The sequence below is a fragment of the Haliotis rufescens genome, unplaced genomic scaffold (assembly GCF_023055435.1).
Source record: "Haliotis rufescens isolate VD_foot unplaced genomic scaffold, xgHalRufe1.0.p SCAF_5, whole genome shotgun sequence".
NCBI lineage: Eukaryota > Metazoa > Mollusca > Gastropoda > Lepetellida > Haliotidae > Haliotis > Haliotis rufescens.
The window spans coordinates 52256792-52276097 of NW_025964223.1; the positions used below are offsets into that span (position 1 = coordinate 52256792).

The window sequence follows — 19306 nt, forward strand, 5'->3', positions numbered from 1 at the left end:
GTCGGTCATATTGTCCTATTGTTGGTAACGATACCAAAGGTTTTGGGACACATTGAATACAGCTGACTGCGATTCCTCTTCTCACTGTCATCCGATGACGTTTTTCCGTCAAAACCACGAATCAGTACCGAAAGCTTTTGGGCTGCCTAAAACCTAATTACATCTCTAGTACTGGATAACAGAGGTTCATAAAAATCGTACATATGTATTGCGAGATACATTGCGGGATCTAGGAAATAAATTACAAAACCCCTTTCTCAAAGATAAAGCATAATAAAAACAACAAAACCTTTTCCAAATTCATAAGAAATCACTGCCAACATGGGTGCTCGGATTTGCAAAATCAAAAGATGGAACCAAGACGTTCCACTTAACACGTTCCAGGTATATCGATGGTCTGATATCATTCAGTGATGGTTAAGTAGCTAATTCTCTTCCATTGACCAACCGATCCAGAAGAATATATGACTTGTGGGATGACTTAAACTTTCCATAGTCAACTTTCCAGTAGCTCCAACCTTTCTGGTCTACATTTCACAACTCTTGATGTAGAATCGAGCATGTTATTTCTTCGAATATTTCACGGAGCATCTTAAGATCCTTGCTCAAAAGGTGTTTGGTCAGTGGTACAGCTTTCTAGACATAAGTAAACCATTCAAAATATGTTCAAAACGTATCTGTGACCTAAATCATGTCCTTTACAATTTCCTATTTGTACTTGTTCCATATGTTTCCGTATTTGTTCAGGTGATTACTTGACTTGCCTGTTAAAGTGTTTGTGACGGTTGTCACCTGTGGTGCAGAATACGCTCACCTTTTCGCGATCACATGGTATTCATTTTTAACAGATATGCTAAGTGGTTAGGGAAAGGGTTTTGTCGCATTTTTAATTTACATATAGAGTACCATATGTATTTGGCCGCGATCAATCATGTTCTTAATGATTCTTTTATCAGTGAAAACTGAGTGTTTTCCATTAAATTCAGAGGAAACAAAAATACTTTATGGAAATTAAATGCATATTCCGAAAGCTATTATTTACATTCATCAAATTGATTCCAGGATTTGGGAATAATTGCATTACAATGAAACTAGTTTTATATAAGCACTATCTAAACTTTAAATGAATAGGAAACATTTGTAATACAAATGGAAATTCCTGTGCCACTTTACCGTAGTAACAAATTGAATTATATTAAAATATGCCAGGACTCAGTACAACTATAACATCGACTTAACAAACATCTATTTATACAGACTTATGAAGCTTATTTGAGATATTCAACATTTAAAGTTTCCCTTCCAAAGTACATGAATAAATTAATAATAATAATAATCATAATGATGATGATGAAGAAGAAGAATGGATCAGTTTGCAAATTTCATTCTGCTCAGCTAATATGCAATGTATTTATGAGGTGCTAGAAGGTTAATAGCCACATTACTATTTCATCCTGCTGATACTCATTTGCTGCGCTGGGTGAACAGAGACATGTTTCGAATAAAGTCACTTGTCTTACGGAAACATAACATCTTAAAGCATCTTATTCAAGACGTTGAATCTCTCCGTTGTCAGGCTCAGTCACCAGTCCATCTCTCTGCAGCCGAGGGGCGGTCGGGTAGCCTAGTGGTTAAAGCGTTGGCTCGTCACGCCGAAGACCCGGGTTCGATTCCCGACATGGGTACAATGTGTGAAGCCCATTTCTGGTGTCCCCCGCCGTGATATTGCTGGAATATTGCTAAAAGCGGCGTAAAACCATACTCACTCACTCACTCTGCAGCCGATGTTGCTTCACTTCTCCTGTGCGCTATGCAACAATATCACGTGTTCCACGTGTGAAAATAAGACAAAGACAGTATGTATTGTGAATGAGTTTTATACGTCATAACGCAATTTCCTCCCTCAACCAGCTATGATGCTGCCATAGCCAATATAGCCACACAATCAAACCAGCAGTAGATTCTTTGAAAATGTGAGAATAACCCAAACAGTCATAAGCTCACGGTATGTGTGTTACTTTTGGCAGCTCCCAACAATGTCATTTATGTTGACGTCACGGTACATGCTGTGTAGCACTCTTAAGATCTTAAGGTGTTTACGCAGGTGTGGAAGTACATGTGAACACACAACGCCATTTCCTGTACTGAGGTTGATGGACTTCTCCCAATGGCACCGTGGGAACACGTTTCTGATTGGTTTCTGAATTTCTAATGAACTCTTATCCTGTTTTTAATGAAAACACGATACAACCAGAAAAATAGAGTTCCGACAAACTATTAATCACAGCTATGAATGTAGCTGCACAACGAAGTAGTACAACGACAAGTTTTTAATGTTATTAAAAATGTGACACTTCATATACTTCAAAATATCTTTCTCTTGGCTATTTTAAATCCGTTTAATCTTATTAATAGTTAGTCCCAATGTAGTGAAATGTTTTTGACCCACTTCACTGCTCTCATCAACACAAGTCTAGGTGATACATCAATGCTTCTCAACATTTGGAAAATAATGATAATAATCACACTATACATTATTTAGGTGACAGAGCGCTCATTGATCATCCGAACGCAATTCGAACGTCTGGCATTACATGCCTATGAAATCTATATGTTCTGCTCTTAGGCCTATATTTACAAGTGTAATGCACAGTATTTTAAACTTTTATTTTATACAAACTACTTGATCTCGGAGTTGCCCATCTTATACGTCTGTATCCGCTTTCACGGTTTCCTCTTCGTCTTCAGAGGGCATGGAATCATCGACGTCTGTTTGACCAACGGGGGTGTATGGGAAGAAGTGATCTAGCATAGAAGCTGCAAAACAGTCACCCGTTATATTCACCATACCCTGCATTCGAGCCCTGTGAATACAAGAAGGCATATGTCAGTGTTCTGTGTTTCCTATATAACTGTAATAACTTACTTGAGTTTGGAAGCATCATCACAGCCTGTCATTTTTACCAATAACGTAGAGTTAGAGAACAGGTAAATGTTTTGGTTATGTTGGCACTTGGTAATTTGGCCACGTGTTATAAAAGGATATTACGGTAATGTGTTCATAGGCCTATTCGTGGGTCCAGTATATTTTACTGTGCTGTAAGACAAACAGAGGGTGTACTAAAGTACCATAACGCAATACAAAGTCCACTTGCTCTTGCAGCTTAACCGTTATGTCCAGATAAACACAGAATATTAAACTCGTCAGATGCCAGAACTATTCACGAGTGTCATAAGATTGCTATAACACGGCAGCGAGTATTGTATCAATTCTTTTACTTGCCGTTTAAAACTATTTCTTAAATTTCACTGTATTGTGTAAATGGGCATACATCTATGCGATCCACACCATCATCGGGGCGGTCGGGTAGCCTAGTGGTTAAAGCGTTCGCTCGTCACGCCGAAGACCCCGGTTCGATTCCCGACATGGGTACAATGTGTGAAGCCCATTTCTGGTGTCCCCTGCCGTGATATTGCTGGAATATTGCTAAAAGCGGCGTAAAACCATACTCACTCACTCACTCACTCCACACCATCATCCAATTGAGTTCAACAGAAAAATACAGTAACTTCAAAACACATTAAAAGTTAATGACAGACACGTATTAACTTCGTACCATACAATAGCCTACCTTTAGAATTTACGGGTCCGTTCCACAAAGCTGTCGTGAGCTGGGGTAATCGTAACTCCCATACAATTTTATAACAAAGACTTACGACTGTTGTTGCGCTACGATCGCCTTGTGGAACGGGAAACTGCACCACAAAGTTTACAGTCACGTCACAATGCCTTATGACGTAATTTGTGACATTTGTTGCACGATACACCGTCATTATGACAGCCCAATAGGGACCATTCTGGGCCGCCCGAAAACGTAGATAACCTGGATGTGAGCATGTGAATCATTTCTTCAAAATCTATGTGTACGTCTAACATGATGACACCTCGCAATTGGACGAGGTTTGTTAAGGACATCTAGATATGCATGATGTGAGAGGAATACTTGCGGTATGCAAGAGAAATCGTTATGAAAGTTATAAGACGAGTCCGCAAAACCGCTTTATGTGTAGTTCGAAAAGGGAGCTTACACTGCTTGACTAATCGAAATTCATTAATTCGAAACGCACTTTCAAAGAAAATATGCACTACGTCCAAAAACCGGTTTTACTAATTACTATTTAGTAAGTATGTTCCCTCGATGATAATTGGATTTGAATGTACAAACGTGCACTTTTCTAGAAAGATCGAAAACTGACATTCCTTTCATGGAACAAGTGCCCAGAAATGTTCGATGCAATCATTCCTAGGTCTGCGTTATGTCTCAGTTTTATTCAAGTTTACACTCAACTTTCTTGTTTATATGGCCGATGACTTTTATGGTTTGATAAAAGGGGGGATCCATGCACATAATTTTCACCACTATTTTGCATTTTACGTCGAATACAATCTGTTTCGTACGATAATCGAGACTGGTTATTCTCCGGCTTTGACGTGTTGTAGTATATTGGGAAAAAAGGTTCTTTGCCAATCGAAATTTGTTTTGAAGTAAGTGTATTGTTCTATAATCTGTTCTCGAATGAGCTGGCGACGCTATTCAAATTTCATACACTTTGTGTACCTATCGTGGAGGCCACGCCACATACAATAATGTTTAAAGCCCCATCTGCGGTAGTAACTACCGCACTCTAGTGGGCGGAGCTTATAAAAGTGATTTGACAGGTCTATATGACGTCATGATAACACATACATTTCATTGGTTAATGCGTAAACGGGTGACGTCATGTAAACACCCACCCACGTGGGTCGTTTGACAACAAGGACGTAAGTTTTAATGATAATATAAATATCTACCAAACGATTCCAAGACTTTTCAACAAACGCGTACGTCTTTGGTTTCAAAACCTACCTGCCATGTCGTCTTCACATCTTCATAAAATGATACCGTGGAATGTCCACGATTTATCCAACACACAAATTATAGTTCTAGAACGAAATACGTTTGTCGTGATGCATATGAGCAGTGTAAATGAAGAAACATAATATGTGTTGGGGCACCAATCGCTATCCTGTGGTGTACGGTATATCTGCAGTTTACAAATAGCATTTCTCACAATATATACGGCAATCGGTGATTTCAACAATGTTTTTCTTCGTTGTGTTCGTCTTGCCTCATCTGGAATCTGGATGACAACGATCGTGTAAAAAACCCTGGTAATGGTCAAAAATATTTTCAAGTGATCAAAGTAGTTTCTTGTCGTTTTTTCATTGCCCAGTAGCAATGTATTTTGGCAAAGTCACACTTGTCCGATGAAGCTCCTCATGCCGAAGTAACTCGATTCGTGAAACTTGGCGGGTCCCAGTGACCCAGATCCCTGTTGATTGGCATGCCAAGTGTCATTTGCATAAGGCCATCCATATTTTTTGTATGTGTTTCTCCCCTCAAGCCTCGTCGAGAGCGGGCGGACGAAATAAAATATATGACAGACTTATCAAAAAATGTCTTTCAATAATTGTGTAAGTAATTTTATGACATTTAAAAAAAGGTTCAACACTTGGTACTAGAATCTAGTCTATGAATTAATTTATGATGTAGATCGATTCGCTTTTTTCGGAAAAGAATTTTTAATAAACATGGGAACAAAGATAAAGTTGACCTGGTTCTTTTATGACGGTGCAATTGTAGATCTAGTAGTATTTCTTTTATTAGATCGGTGCGCAATTTTCCACAGCGGCAGCAAAATTGAGACACGAAGACATTATATTATTTCACGTCGGAATGGAGATAAAAATATTAAAAAACGGACAGCCTCATAGACTACGAAACAATGTTCAGATAAATATTTGTTCACATTAATTCTGTCATGTGCGTGAAAATGGGTTTCAACATTACTTTCATCAAGCTTACATTCAGGTCGCTGGCTACTTCAGTAGTGTTTTGTCTCGAAGCTCAAAGCAACAATGTTTCTCTCAGATACATTTTTCTCTCCATCCATGACGAACATCTGTCATAATGTTAATGCCTCAACAATCTTCCTGGGCAGTCGAATTCAACAATGTAATACACACGGCCTCATTCACGGCGTCATCGCAAAGATTCCTTCCGAATACCCACCACGTGATCAGGGTTACGACCTTGGGATAAATTAATAAATTATTTTGCATTTTTAGAAAAGATTTTTTTCGTGAATATTATTATTAAAAAATATCCTGTACATGGTACTTTTTCATTGCACTGGGTATTTCTTTTATAACTTTCTAAAACTTTTTATTTTCGCCTTTCTGAACACGCGATCTCCTAGCAACCACGCCCCATGAGCGCATCGAGTTGCTGCTTACAACTGTCAAGAACTTTGCAATTTCGCTTGTCTTCAATATAAGCAACAGAACATTTTCATGTGGAGCCGAATTTGACGAAGAATTGTTCGAGATAATCAGGGAGCCTTAGGTCATTTCGATTGTGACATTGGTGACTTTATCGTGGAGAAGGTTCCAGTTCAAGATGACATCATTCCGATTCACAACTCGAATCGACAAGATGGCGCCTCTCTTCCCGCCCTTGCAAGTGCAACAGAAACTTTGATAAATTCAGTGCCGATTCTTGGGATTAGTGAATCAGTGTCACAGCTAGATTTCATTTTGGAACCAGATGAAGCCGAATATGTATGTTCACACTTCTTTTGTCAACCATGCGTGACACGGCACAGGCAATCGCAGTTAGGGAATGGTGCGGCCACCATGTTGCAGAAATTCGTCGATTCGAACACATTGTTTCTGGACTGAGCTAAATAAACGAAGTGTTTGGAGAGATCGTAGATACTTGGACTTGAAGAAACGGAATTAAACGTTGCAGCAGATGAAGGATTGGTGTTGACAAAACGGGAAAGGGATCCCAGATTGTATTTTAAAACTTGTGCGCGAAGTGTATCCAAATACCCCGAACAAAAAATACATGGGACAAGTGTGGATCTAATGATCAAACTCAGTTTTGTGTGTGAAAATTCTGTGAAAGAAAAGGAAATTCATAATTAAAGTTGTCTTGGAATATGTGTATTGGAGTTTTCGTTTATCGTAAGTACAATATTATCTGGATACGCCTTCAGTAGGTCAAAACATCAGGTATATTTCGTTACTTATTTACCAGTTGCTTATGTGCATTGTTATGTTGATACACGTGACATATTCATCTATGGAAGTCAAGCTGAGAAATATTGGCGCAACTTCTGGTGCTTCAAATTAGGCCCCTTCCTAAACACTAGTTGAAAAATCGGTGTAATAATTTAGGTTTTATAAATATTAACTGATTATTGTGTGGCACAAATCTAACTGTTGAATGCAAATGACCAAAACTAAACAAATATCTGTAATTTTCGGATTGAACTGAAAGAATCGCGTCGTCAATTTCGTATTTAAATATCGTTACTGTTACATTAAACGAAACTGATGTTCTGCCGTAAAAATATGCAACACAATTCACTTTGACCACAAATGCATTGAATGTGTCACATGTACACATGACCATGTGCTTTGCTATTTATAGCGCAACCGTAAATAAGCTCCGCCCACTGTGATTGATGCAGACGCCAAACACGATCGATTCGATTTTTTATGATAAAACTACAGAAAATCTATTGACTTATATCTTGATATGGAGCCATTTGTTGTATCCATGGTTTGTCATTCAAGTTGATACGAAGTTTGACGGTCAATGGTGATCTGGTTCCCTTATGGTTTTCAAAAAACGTCTCCCGACACTCAGTTGTGTTTACATTGTCAGTCATTGTTCGAAACTGAAACACCGCCACCTTGCGGGCTATTTATAGTCAGGGTGGGGCTTTAAGAACATTTCACTTCAGTCTTGCAAAACGAGAATAATATCATTTACAATAAATCCATGCAAACAATGCTAATGTAGGTCCGCCTGTTGCTACCATGAAAGAAAAACAGTGCGTCTGCATTTTAGACAAGCAAACTTAGAATCAAGCCGATCAATATATACTCACTGACGAAAGAAACACGAATACCATATATGATGGTTAATCTGTGAAGACTTTCTAATATTCAAGAGATATGAGATTGGCTCCATGCACAAACGAACATACTGGTATGTTGTGTGAACCGATTTTCATGAACGCATCACATGTGACGTCATAGATCCATGATTCGAGGATCATTTGTCTCGTGCAGAATTAGCGTGTAAAGTTTGGAAATCACGTGCAGCATATCGTGATAAGAATGCAGTTACTCTGTGGTAACACTTTACTGATTAATGTTGTCATTAATTGGTACACATTGGAAACATCTCTTCTTAACGTACATACTTATCTATATGTTTCTATGGCTTGCGTTTCTGTTGGCGGTGAGTATATATGCCGATATGTTTTGTTCACTGGATATACTGACATAGCTAAAAAAGTTGACCCGCATTTCAGAAAAGATGATTTTCAGCACAACGTCAAACTAATGAACCTCAACGACTGACAAATGTAGGCCACATGTTTCGATCACTACTTGACGGAAAGAAGTGGGACAACATTTTGACAATGTTCATCAGACAGTCAACTTAATAAAGCCTCGCAATTTATAAAAGAGGCAAAGCCTGTTGTAATCACATTGAAAGAAAAGAATGTGCCCATATTAAAGAAATTGATTAATTGATGGCGAATTAATATTTTGACCAAAGGCAACGTGTGGCTTAACCAATGGCAGTTATGGCTAATACTAAAACAACGGTTGGTTGGTTGGTTGGTTGGTTGGTTGGTTGGTTGGTTGTTTCACGCCGCAATATTTCATCTATATGGCGGCGGTCTGTAAATAATCGATTCTGGACCAGACAATCCAGTGATTAAGATCATGAGCATCAATCCACGCACTTGGGATCGATGACATGCATCAACCAAGTCAGCGAGCCTGACCACCTGATCCCGTTAGTCGCCTTTTACGACAAGTACAGTCGCCTTTTACGGCAAGCATGGGTTGCTGAAGACCTATTCTACCCCGGATTCTACTATTCTACTTCACGGGTACAGCGTCAAGACTGTAATTAGAATGACCTCCCGTTCCCACTATGAACCCCCGCTTTTGCTGACAAGTCAAATGAAGATGATTATACTTTTTCTTGTCAATGTGTTTCTTCTTTGCCATATACATTTATGTTCTTACTTTCATACAGAAATAATAAAGGCAATTGTGTTTGCTATTTCAAGTGGGCCAAAAACTTCCTTTAGCACACACTTCGTCCTTTCAGAATAATATGTCATTACTGTATTCTTATTATCATGCTGATATGGCTTTAGTAAACATTATCACAAGATCACAGGCACATCAGTGTAGCCATTGCTAAAACATGGCGGATTTCATGTGGCAGGTGAACTATCCCAATATTTAACAACGTAGCCTTTTATAGACTTGGTCGTGATATAAAAATGCCAAGTTAGCTTTGAAATCCTTTTGGTTTCACAGATTCGTAAAATCACTCTTATCAAGGCATTGTTAATGTGACTGAAATGTGTACTCGTCATGCTTACAGGAACCAGTCGACTGCCAGCAAGATGGAGATGTCTTCTACAGGAAGACCTACAGATGACAGGATCACCATCAATACCATTATAGCCGAGTTGGGCACTCCAGCCACACCCACACTGCCCAACACTGTGCATAAACTGAAAAACATAGATATTTGGCATTGAATTATATTCATTATCAATTTCAGTGTGAAAGACTGAGTTTTACAAAGTTGAGAAAAGTGATGTTTTCATTGCAGTGAACATAATACTTTATATTTCACTGTTTAGTCTGTACACAAACTGTTGAGTTACCCGATAATTACAGATGGTAATTTATGGAGTTAATATCGCTTCTTGTCTTTCTCGTGAAAATGTTTCGTTATAAACTGTAACTTTTTCATTTAACTCCCAAAGCGCCACGTTACTTGAACAGCGCGTATTCTTTCGTTTCGAGCAGCGATTTATTAGGAGATATTTTCACATTTTCACAAGTGGCGTATTTCTTAGACACTACCACATGTGATTGTACTGCGCACTTTCCACATATTTTCGTAATTGCAATGTATAAATTTCGATGTTTCAAAGCATGTAGACGTAAAAGTATTGTTGTGGGACAGAGAGAATGCATAGTTATACTAGGTGATACATAAACAGTTGAAGAGTTCTGTAATCACGTTAACGTTGCGTTTTACACTGGAAATGACGAGTGACGTGAACTGGAGGTGTGGTGCGTCTTTATTAATTGCATGATAGTCTCAGCCATCAATGTAAACATCAACTGATTGGTTTTGTAGTTATTAATGCAGAATTATTATTGAGAATGTCGTTTGATACCAAATATATCAGCCTCGGGACATTTTTAAGTCAAACACCATTCTGGTGAGATTCTCCATATATCGTCTGACCCTCAGGCACCTTCGTTGTCGCTAGGTTCACCTTACCTTAATACAATGATTTCGATGAAGTGTAGAGGTATTCTACGTATCTGGGCAATATACACGGCAGAGATGACTTGGAAGATGGCGGTACCGTCCATGTTGATGGTTGCCCCTATCGGCAGCACAAAACGAGTGATGGCAGTGTTAATCTTCAAGTTCTCTTCGCAACATCGAATAGTAATAGGTAAGGTTGCAGAGCTAAACAGAAATTACGTTTTCATTCGTTATAACCCGTATATCATCGAGAATGAACATGTTAGAAGGTCTGGTAAACAGCCGTAGATCCTGACCACACATAGGGTTATTATATACGACTCAACATGTGAAAGGGACAATAAAGTTAAATAAAATTATATACAAGTTTTACAGTATACTTCAAGAAAGACTACCATACTGTAGAACCGTATGGCAAAAAGGTGTACCACATTGAAAGGATTCATTATCAGCATGGATGGCCCGATTGCAATTCACTCAAGACAAGTTGAAATGTCAAGTCATGTCGTTAACATCGGTGTCGACAATATCGACAGATGTAAACAAATGACAATATTTGTCATTTCAAATATATTTCAAACAGTCACCTAGAAGCAGTTGCAAGAACCGTTAAAACGGCCTGTGGTATTCCTTTGACGATTTTGTAAGGATTCTTCCTCGTCAAAGCAAGCTGCAGCAGTGGAAGGACTATTAGGACGTGGATTCCAAGACCAGTCAAAGTTGTTACTATGTAGATGGCAAGCTGCTTGGCAGTGGCAGTGAGGTTCTTGACTGAAAGTATATTCCCCATAATCAGGAACATAATCCCGATTGGAGAATACCTGAAAAAGATAAAGAACTTATTTTCAGAATGTTCATCAAAAGGTTTATTCCTCGATAAGATTGAAATCAATAGTTTTAATCGTGTACATTCAATAACAGGACATCGATCCAACGTGATCACCTATAAGATTTAGTTAGTTAGTGAGTACTCAAGGCATGGTCAAAGCATCTTTTCAGTTTTATCACTGCAACCTTTTTCGAAACCAACAAACAAGTGAGTGAAATTATTATCAATGCTATATTGGCACAATAACACCCAAATCAGCCATGTCAACGCTCCTTCAGTTGGCTCCCGGCAATCATCTTATAGGGTACCAGGACGCGTTTTGCCCCGGAATTCCCACGGGACCAAGGATTGAAAACAAGAATTCCAAAAAGTATTGGTAGCATGAACTTGAATTATGGAAAAACATTAGGCTGATCAGAGGGCAAACTAACACTGTGCCCAATGAAATACACAACAAACCGTGATAGCTGATTTTTTTGTGCAGACAACAACATGAATCGAAAAAAGGACGAGTAAAGGGCAAAGCCGACAATGGATGTCCATTATGGCTGATGTTTATTGTTGCAGGCACACTTTGTAGTCATCATTGCTGGGATCGTGTGCACAACATTTCATCTTCCGAAATCTGGTGGTTTCAGAGGAGAATCCTGAAATGCTGCAAATAGATTATGTGATGTGATGTGAAGTTCAAACCATCGTATCTCATCATATATCATGTATCAAAGTATATCAAAACGGCGCACAGTGGATAACACTGACACCCAAATCGGAATGGAGGCTTTATAAACAAAATGGTCGTGTCATTGATATAAGTAACATGTGAGCTACTTAGTGAGTGTGTTACAAGTGAACGTCGGTTTGGCAATATCTCAGCCGTATAGCGACCATTTGAGCCTCCCACGGGGAAGATATCCACATTGTAGTCACACCAGATGAACGCCAGTGTATGGGAAGGATGAAACACCAAACACATCTGACAATGTTACACGTGTTATTACACTTACCACATTCTAACTGAATATCAAATTATTTGATAATGGAAGAAGGAACTGCTGATAAATCGTTGTTAAAGATGCTGTGGCATCTAAAAAAAACAATGATTCTGCAAACATTTATGGAGACAGTAGTGCTGAGATCATTAACGCACACATTTAGCTGCATCGTGCGTTTAAGAAAGTTTACAACAGACGGAGGTTGCAACTGTCTATGTAAGCATATTGTGTTCGGTTGGACTTTACACTGTTTGTTTTGTATTATAATACTCACCACAAAAGTATTAGTACCATCCTAATGGTAATGTCATTAACAACAGTGAAGAAACGCAGCACCACTTTTCCCTTTTTCCCAAGGCGACCCAGGATTACACCAAAGAACACGAAGTAGCATATTATTCCTGTAGATAAGACAAAGAACAATAACAAATACACAGGGATAACTGGCAATGAACCATAATAGTTCCAGACTAACTTTGTGCGGAACATCATGTGCAGTTTACTCACATTACCTGTGGCTGTTCTATCGTTTAACAGACAACGGAGTCCTCACAGTGTGGCACCTGAGTATAGAGACCTGACTAAACTGAATAGCGTTATAAGTTGCATTCGTCACTAACGGGATTTTACAAGGTGACAGAATTTGTCTCGGGGTGTACAAAACATTTTGGCCAGTAAAATCCATTACAGCTCATAAGTGAAAGATGTGACAACTGTATAATTACTCTTATTTGGGAAGAATTCATATTCGGTGAAGTCATCATTAATGAAGAGAATAGCCTGCTCGCTACACGGCAAATGGTCAATCAAACTGTAGGCCAATATTGTCAATAATCAATACAGATGGCTTTCTACGTCGAATATGTATATATGTTTAACGATATAATTATTATTTTACATAGTTTTAACAAATTTTTTCAATGCAAATCAAGCGTGACAAGTGTGAAAAACATCTGTGACTGCTCATAAATGACAAGAGTTAACGAGCAAATTGACATGCTATGATTACCCAGTCAACATATTACAAGATCATACCGGTATAAATTGCACGTTCAACAATCAACATGGAACTACTAAGGTAATCATACCTATCGTGTTCATTCCTGATCTGTAGACAGACTTTGGAGCCCATATGCCTTCACTTGTTTGAATTGATGATGTCTCATTCAAACTTGAATTATGTGTAGCTGTAGAATTATCTTGTAGAGATACTCCTGTATGCTTCTGTACATAAACAGTACCACTTGTCTGAAAGCTTGCCTGAACAACATTTTCAGGGAAAACGTTCCTGCAGAGGATCACAAAGAGGTCAGTGTGAAATCGAGCAGCCACAGTCACATATTATACAATAAAATGTAATTCCCTTCTGTCTTCTCGAAGTTGAATGGACTCGTCGTTCGCCTATGATGTACAATGTTTTCACACGATCAACTTGCATACTTCACTGGCCCATGGCATAGGTCTTGTTTGTTTGTTGGTTAACATGCACCAACCAAGTCAGTGAGCCTGACTACCCGATCCCGTTAGTCGCCTCTTCCGACAATCATAGTCGCCTTTTACGGCAAGCATGTGTTTCTAAGGACCTATTCCAAAGTAAAGTATATGCATGCTCAAAATAAAGGTGATTAATTACTGACAAAATTAATGGAATTAAATTATCATCAAAGATATATCTAAAGCAGTCTGTCAAACATATTGTAGCAGAGAAATAATGTCCGTAGGATTTTAAACACAAATGTAGGTAACTTGCAGCCAAACCTAGTCCATCATACTGAGAATACTGAGGCCAGTACCTGATCCTACCTCAGCAGGATTTACGTCATTAATAAGCTACCGTAGGTTGTGGACAATACTAGTCCACATACATTTAAACGTTCTTAGGGATTGAGTTGGTTGAAAACGCTGGTTGGTGATAGTTATATTGTTTATGATGAGAATTACGAGTCACAAAAGGGAACATAAGTTTTACACTAGTGTAATATCCTTAGCAAACCCTTCAATATCCTCTGTTTCTAAAGGTATTACATCACGTTCTTAAACGAAAAAACATTGTTACAAACGTATGAGTCAGACCGATTTCTTTCAGATATTCTCTGGTGTCCATAAAATGCGAAGTGTTTTCTTAATCGCTATTTCATATTGGCTGACGCATTAGAACCATCAACATGTTCAATGAAACTAACCTGACTAAATCCAGGAACACGTCTCTAGCTGAAGCTGAAGGGGCACCTCCTGATGACCTGACATCCACGACATTGTTGTTGTAAAAGTGACCTGGTCTAATGGTGAGAACGAGGATGAGGCCAATGATTGTTGCCAATACTGTAGTACCGATGTAGTAGACAATGGTATACAAACCAATCTTCCCGGCTGACTTGCTGTTAAGGTTAGCAAGACCTGTCAAAGAGATGTGTACATGTATCAACATCACTTGAAATCCATTTGGTGATGAGCGAGTGAGCAAGGTCTTTAATATCGCAGTCTATATAACTGGACCTACATCACAGAGCCTTTAACTTTTCAACCATCTCCCATACAATATGCGCCCAAATCTGCTCAAACTTTAGGTGAAAACTCCTCTATTGGAATAAAATGCATCACATGTTCAGGAAATATCGGCGAATTGGATACTTCACATCGCAACGAACTGCACAACTGTCAGCTTTGTGGCGTTTTAACGGCATAGTCACAGCAGGCGAAGGAGAAACATCTGTGCATTACATTTCCCCCCAACAATGCGAACCTATTTAAGCATGTGCATCGAATTGCGAATGTTAGCTTGATTACCAAGAAAGCAAAGAATGTGCGTCAAATGGGTGATTGTAACCAAGGAAATAGTGGCAACCATGGAAACCATTCCGGTGGTTCAGTAAAAAGAACTGTCAAAGGGAGGAAGCAAAATGAGGACAGTACAAGAGGTGGCTTTTAGAATCACATAAGTGAGGAATGTTACTATATAAATAGAGAATGTTTAAATGTGTCAAAGAAGGTCATCTTCTGATGATGTGTAAACGTGCAGGGATATCATCGCAGAGAAATCAAAGATAAAGTTACAGATATTCTCTCGGGTCCATTAAGTTGATGGGGGCGAAATTGAGGACGGAGGAGATATGCTGGATTCTCTATTCACTGTCACATATACATTTATCACTGTATAGCTGATGAGAGTGATATGAATCAATGCATGAGTAGGTCGACATTTTAGCTATTCACTTAAAGTTCTTCTTATCTAAAAGGAGCAAACGTTTGTCATGGATCTTGATACTGAAGCTACAAGATTAAGACAGTGGAAAATCTCACAAATCAGACATTTTCCCCAACAACGAAAGTCTATCTTGAAACATTTCTGTTAGGTGTAAAGTGTTTATCGAAGAAACCCACACAAATTCAAGCCCGCAGAATAATTTGTTTTACATTTGAAATTTTCCTATATGCCTATGTTTCTTCCTTGAGTGACTCACTGCAGCTAAACTCCCAAAACTTAAATTAAAATTACATTCAGTCTTATTATAATCATTTGCATGTACGATGTAGTATATTTAACAGAAACAAACATGAAAATGCGAATATTGTACCGTGTGAACCTCCTTTCCTTGTTATCGCTACCCCTAATGTGCACTACATATCCATGTTGAAGAAAGCTGTGATCTGTTTACAGATGCGCAGTTAGTGACAGTGCAAATATATGCTATCACCATCTTGTAAATAAAGCTATGTGTAATGTCCCCAAGATGACACAATATTCAAACTGTAAAATCCAAGCAGCTGTATTCAATGTGTAACCTCGTGACGATGTACATACCATGGTAATACTGAGTCTGAGCACCCTCAGGAGTCTGCAGTGTCAATAGATCCCAGGATATGTTTCGTTATACTGTGTTTTAATACTAGTAATGTGCCTGTAATGATAATAATGATGATCTCAAAAACAATTAACGGCTTTGGTTAAGTTCAGTAGACTTTGTTTCAGAGCAGATTTCAGATACTTATGTGTACTGACTTGTAAATGCACACTCAGGGAGTGGAAATGAGCGGATGGGTACTGACGTTTAACCTATTCATGCAGTCTTGGGGTACTGGAGGCGTGGTTCATGTGTGTGTGTGTGTGTGTGTGTGTGTGTGTGTGTGTGTGTGTGTGTGTGTGTGTGTGTGTGTGTGTGTGTGTGTGTGTGTGTGTGTGTGTGTGTGTGTGTGTTGGCGAATGATGAAAGCAAACACGGACACCGGTCACTAAATTTGCGTTTCTGTCTTCTTTCATTTGTCATCTGAAATAACATCCATTCGTGTACTTGTGCTTCCTACTCAAGTAACCAAACACACCCTGTTACCACACACGTACAAGATATATATTACGCTGAGGAGAATTTGCGATTGTGCGTTGATACGTCTAACTGCTGGCCTGGCATGCAATGCCATATCTCTTACTGACAGGGATCACAGTTGTGATACCAGTCTCCCTCAAGGAGACGTCTGATTAAACTCTTTGCTTCGTCAATGCTTCGTCTAGCCCAAACTGGTAACTGGTACCACTAGCAACGATACAATGACGTACAAAGACTTACAATGAGTCAAGCATCCGTCACTCGATTTCCATTTTCTTGCATTTAGAAAGCACGATTGATTGTTTGATTGATAGATTGTTTGAGTTAATTGAATGGTTGATTGATTGAGTTAGATTATTGTTGTTTTATTAAATTGTTTGATTGAGTTGTTTTATTGATTGATTTACTTGTTATATTGATTGTATTGTTTTATGAAGTTGATTGATTGTTTTATTGGTTGTTTTATTGGGTGGGTGGGTGGGTGAGTGAGTGAGTGAGTGAGTGAGTGAGTGAGTGAGTGAGTGAGTGAGTGAGTGAGTGAGTGAGTGAGTGAGTGAGTGAGTGAGTGAGTGAGTGAGTGAGTGAGTGAGTGAGTGAGTGAGTGAGTGAGTGAGTGAGTGAGTGAGTGAGTGAGTGAGTGAGTGAGTGAGTGAGTGAGTGAGTGAGTGAGTGAGTGAGTGAGTGAGTGAGTGAGTGAGTGAGTGAGTGAGTGAGTGAGTGAGTGAGTGAGTGAGTGAGTGAGTGAGTGAGTGAGTGAGTGAGTGAGTGAGTGAGTGAGTGAGTGAGTGAGTGAGTGAGTGAGTGAGTGAGTGAGTGAGTGAGTGAGTGAGTGAGTGAGTGAGTGAGTGAGTGAGTGAGTGAGTGAGTGAGTGAGTGAGTGAGTGAGTGAGTGAGTGAGTGAGTGAGTGAGTGAGTGAGTGAGTGAGTGAGTGAGTGAGTGAGTGAGTGAGTGAGTGAGTGAGTGAGTGAGTGAGTGCCTGCCCCACTGGTATGTCCGGATCTGGGTACGGGTCGCCGGCTTAGAGTCACCGATCTAGATATATATATCTATGCCGGAATAGGTCATCCATGCGGATAGCGTAATCTCGATTAATGTATTCAGGAACCTCTCGTGAACAACATTTATTGAAAATGCTACCGAAGAATCAAACAACTTAAAGATTTGGCTTCTGTGTAGGAGCCATTCTAATATTTCACATAACCGTTAAAGAACTACTTGAATGTTGCCACGCCTTTCATTCAGACAGATCGTGAAGATAAGTTAATATTTATGCGAGGACAACGGATTAGACATCGCGAGGCCGATTCACAATCCGTAAAAGCCTGTGATGTGTCATGAATAGCCCATTGCATCTCCTGTACAAAGACTTTCTTTTGTACGTGTTGTCACAGAGTTACAAACTTCGGTCAATGGATCCAGTGTTGTGAGACACTCATTGATTTGATGCATGTAGTATCGCCTAAGATACCCGAAGCAAGTATATCTCCATCGAATAACCATTTCTTGTTTGTTTCATTTTTAACCACCATCAAACATGGGTGTATACTTACTCTTCCCCGGCAGCAGTTTACACATGTTACAATTACTTCCGAATTGTTCGATCACTGAGACGATTGGGACATGGTGATCGCAAATACAAATTGCACAGTGAGGTGTGGTAAAATGGGGTTTAACGTCGCGTACACGATTGTTGCACTTTTATAGCGACGTGCATGCATGTGTGTGTGTGTGTGTGTGTGTGTGTGTGTGTGTGTGTGTGTGTGTGTGTGTGTGTGTGTGTGTGTGTGTGTGTGTGTGTGTGTGTGTGTGTGTGTGTGTGTGTGTGTGTGTGTGTGTGTGTGTGTGTTGGATGTAACATTAAACATTCATCTTGAGCGGGGTAGTAGTTCGAGTTGGATAAGCATGTTAACTATAATCTTCTTAAGGTAGAGAATGCCGCGCATGAATGTATCAATGAGATTTCGAGGTACATGGGGTCTTTTCGGCAGGAATATCCACACAGCGGAGACTTAAATGGGGATCGGGTGAACATAATGTGGTACCTGGTAGATTGAACCGGACAACTTTGGTCTTTGACTGATTGTGGCGTAAAACACACTTATTCATTTACTTGAATCGGAAATTGAATGTTCATCTTAATTGTTATTGATGAACACGTAATATGTTTTTAAAGAAATAAAACATAATAACTACAACTTTATGTGAGTACGAGTAGCTCTATTGGAGATGGAGATGAATAAGTGTTATGAAGTTGTAAGCTTCTTCACAACCGTGTAACTATGAATTGACTTTATTGGGGGGGGGGGGGGGGGGGGGTGGTTGCGTGCGTGCAAGCGTGCGTGTATGTGTGTGTGGCGCGGGGTGGGGGGGGAGGCGTGGGGGGGAGAGTGGCGTGGGGGGGGGGGGGTTGTAGATGATTGATTTAACAACAAGTAAGGTCATCTTAAGCGGGACGGTTTTCGTAGATGGATTAGCATATGAACTATTCTTCTCTTTAGGTAGAAAATAAAGATCCACCACCTGGTAGAAGTGTGTAATCAAACCGCACAGCATTGGTCTTTGATTGACTGAGGCGTCAAAACAAACTCATTCATGTACTTGATCTGAATGTTTATCTTAATTGTTATGGATAGTCACGGAGCCGTGATCCAGATAACAGGGTGTCGTTAGATAAAAATGAAGTAATAATAGGATTACCATAAAAACAGGGTATAACACCCAAGCCA

The 19306-nt window shown here is 39.3% G+C and overlaps 1 protein-coding gene across 3 annotated transcripts in view; it reads right to left on the reverse strand.

Annotated features, from left to right (window-relative positions):
* Positions 1 to 1861: 1861 nt before the first annotated feature.
* The window catches only part of LOC124126501 (excitatory amino acid transporter-like), a 36124-nt gene continuing 18679 nt past the window's right edge, over positions 1862 to 19306 (reverse strand). For all 3 annotated transcript variants that reach the window (XM_048383904.1, XM_046489959.2, XM_046489949.2), the window contains exons 3-9: positions 14441 to 14654; positions 13346 to 13545; positions 12532 to 12658; positions 11024 to 11257; positions 10446 to 10640; positions 9526 to 9660; positions 1862 to 2864 (exon numbers count right to left, since the gene is read on the reverse strand). In XM_048383904.1, the coding sequence (XP_048239861.1) occupies positions 2705 to 2864; positions 9526 to 9660; positions 10446 to 10640; positions 11024 to 11257; positions 12532 to 12658; positions 13346 to 13545; positions 14441 to 14654 (1265 nt within the window). In that variant the 3' untranslated portion in view covers positions 1862 to 2704. The remainder of the gene's footprint in view (positions 2865 to 9525; positions 9661 to 10445; positions 10641 to 11023; positions 11258 to 12531; positions 12659 to 13345; positions 13546 to 14440; positions 14655 to 19306) is intronic.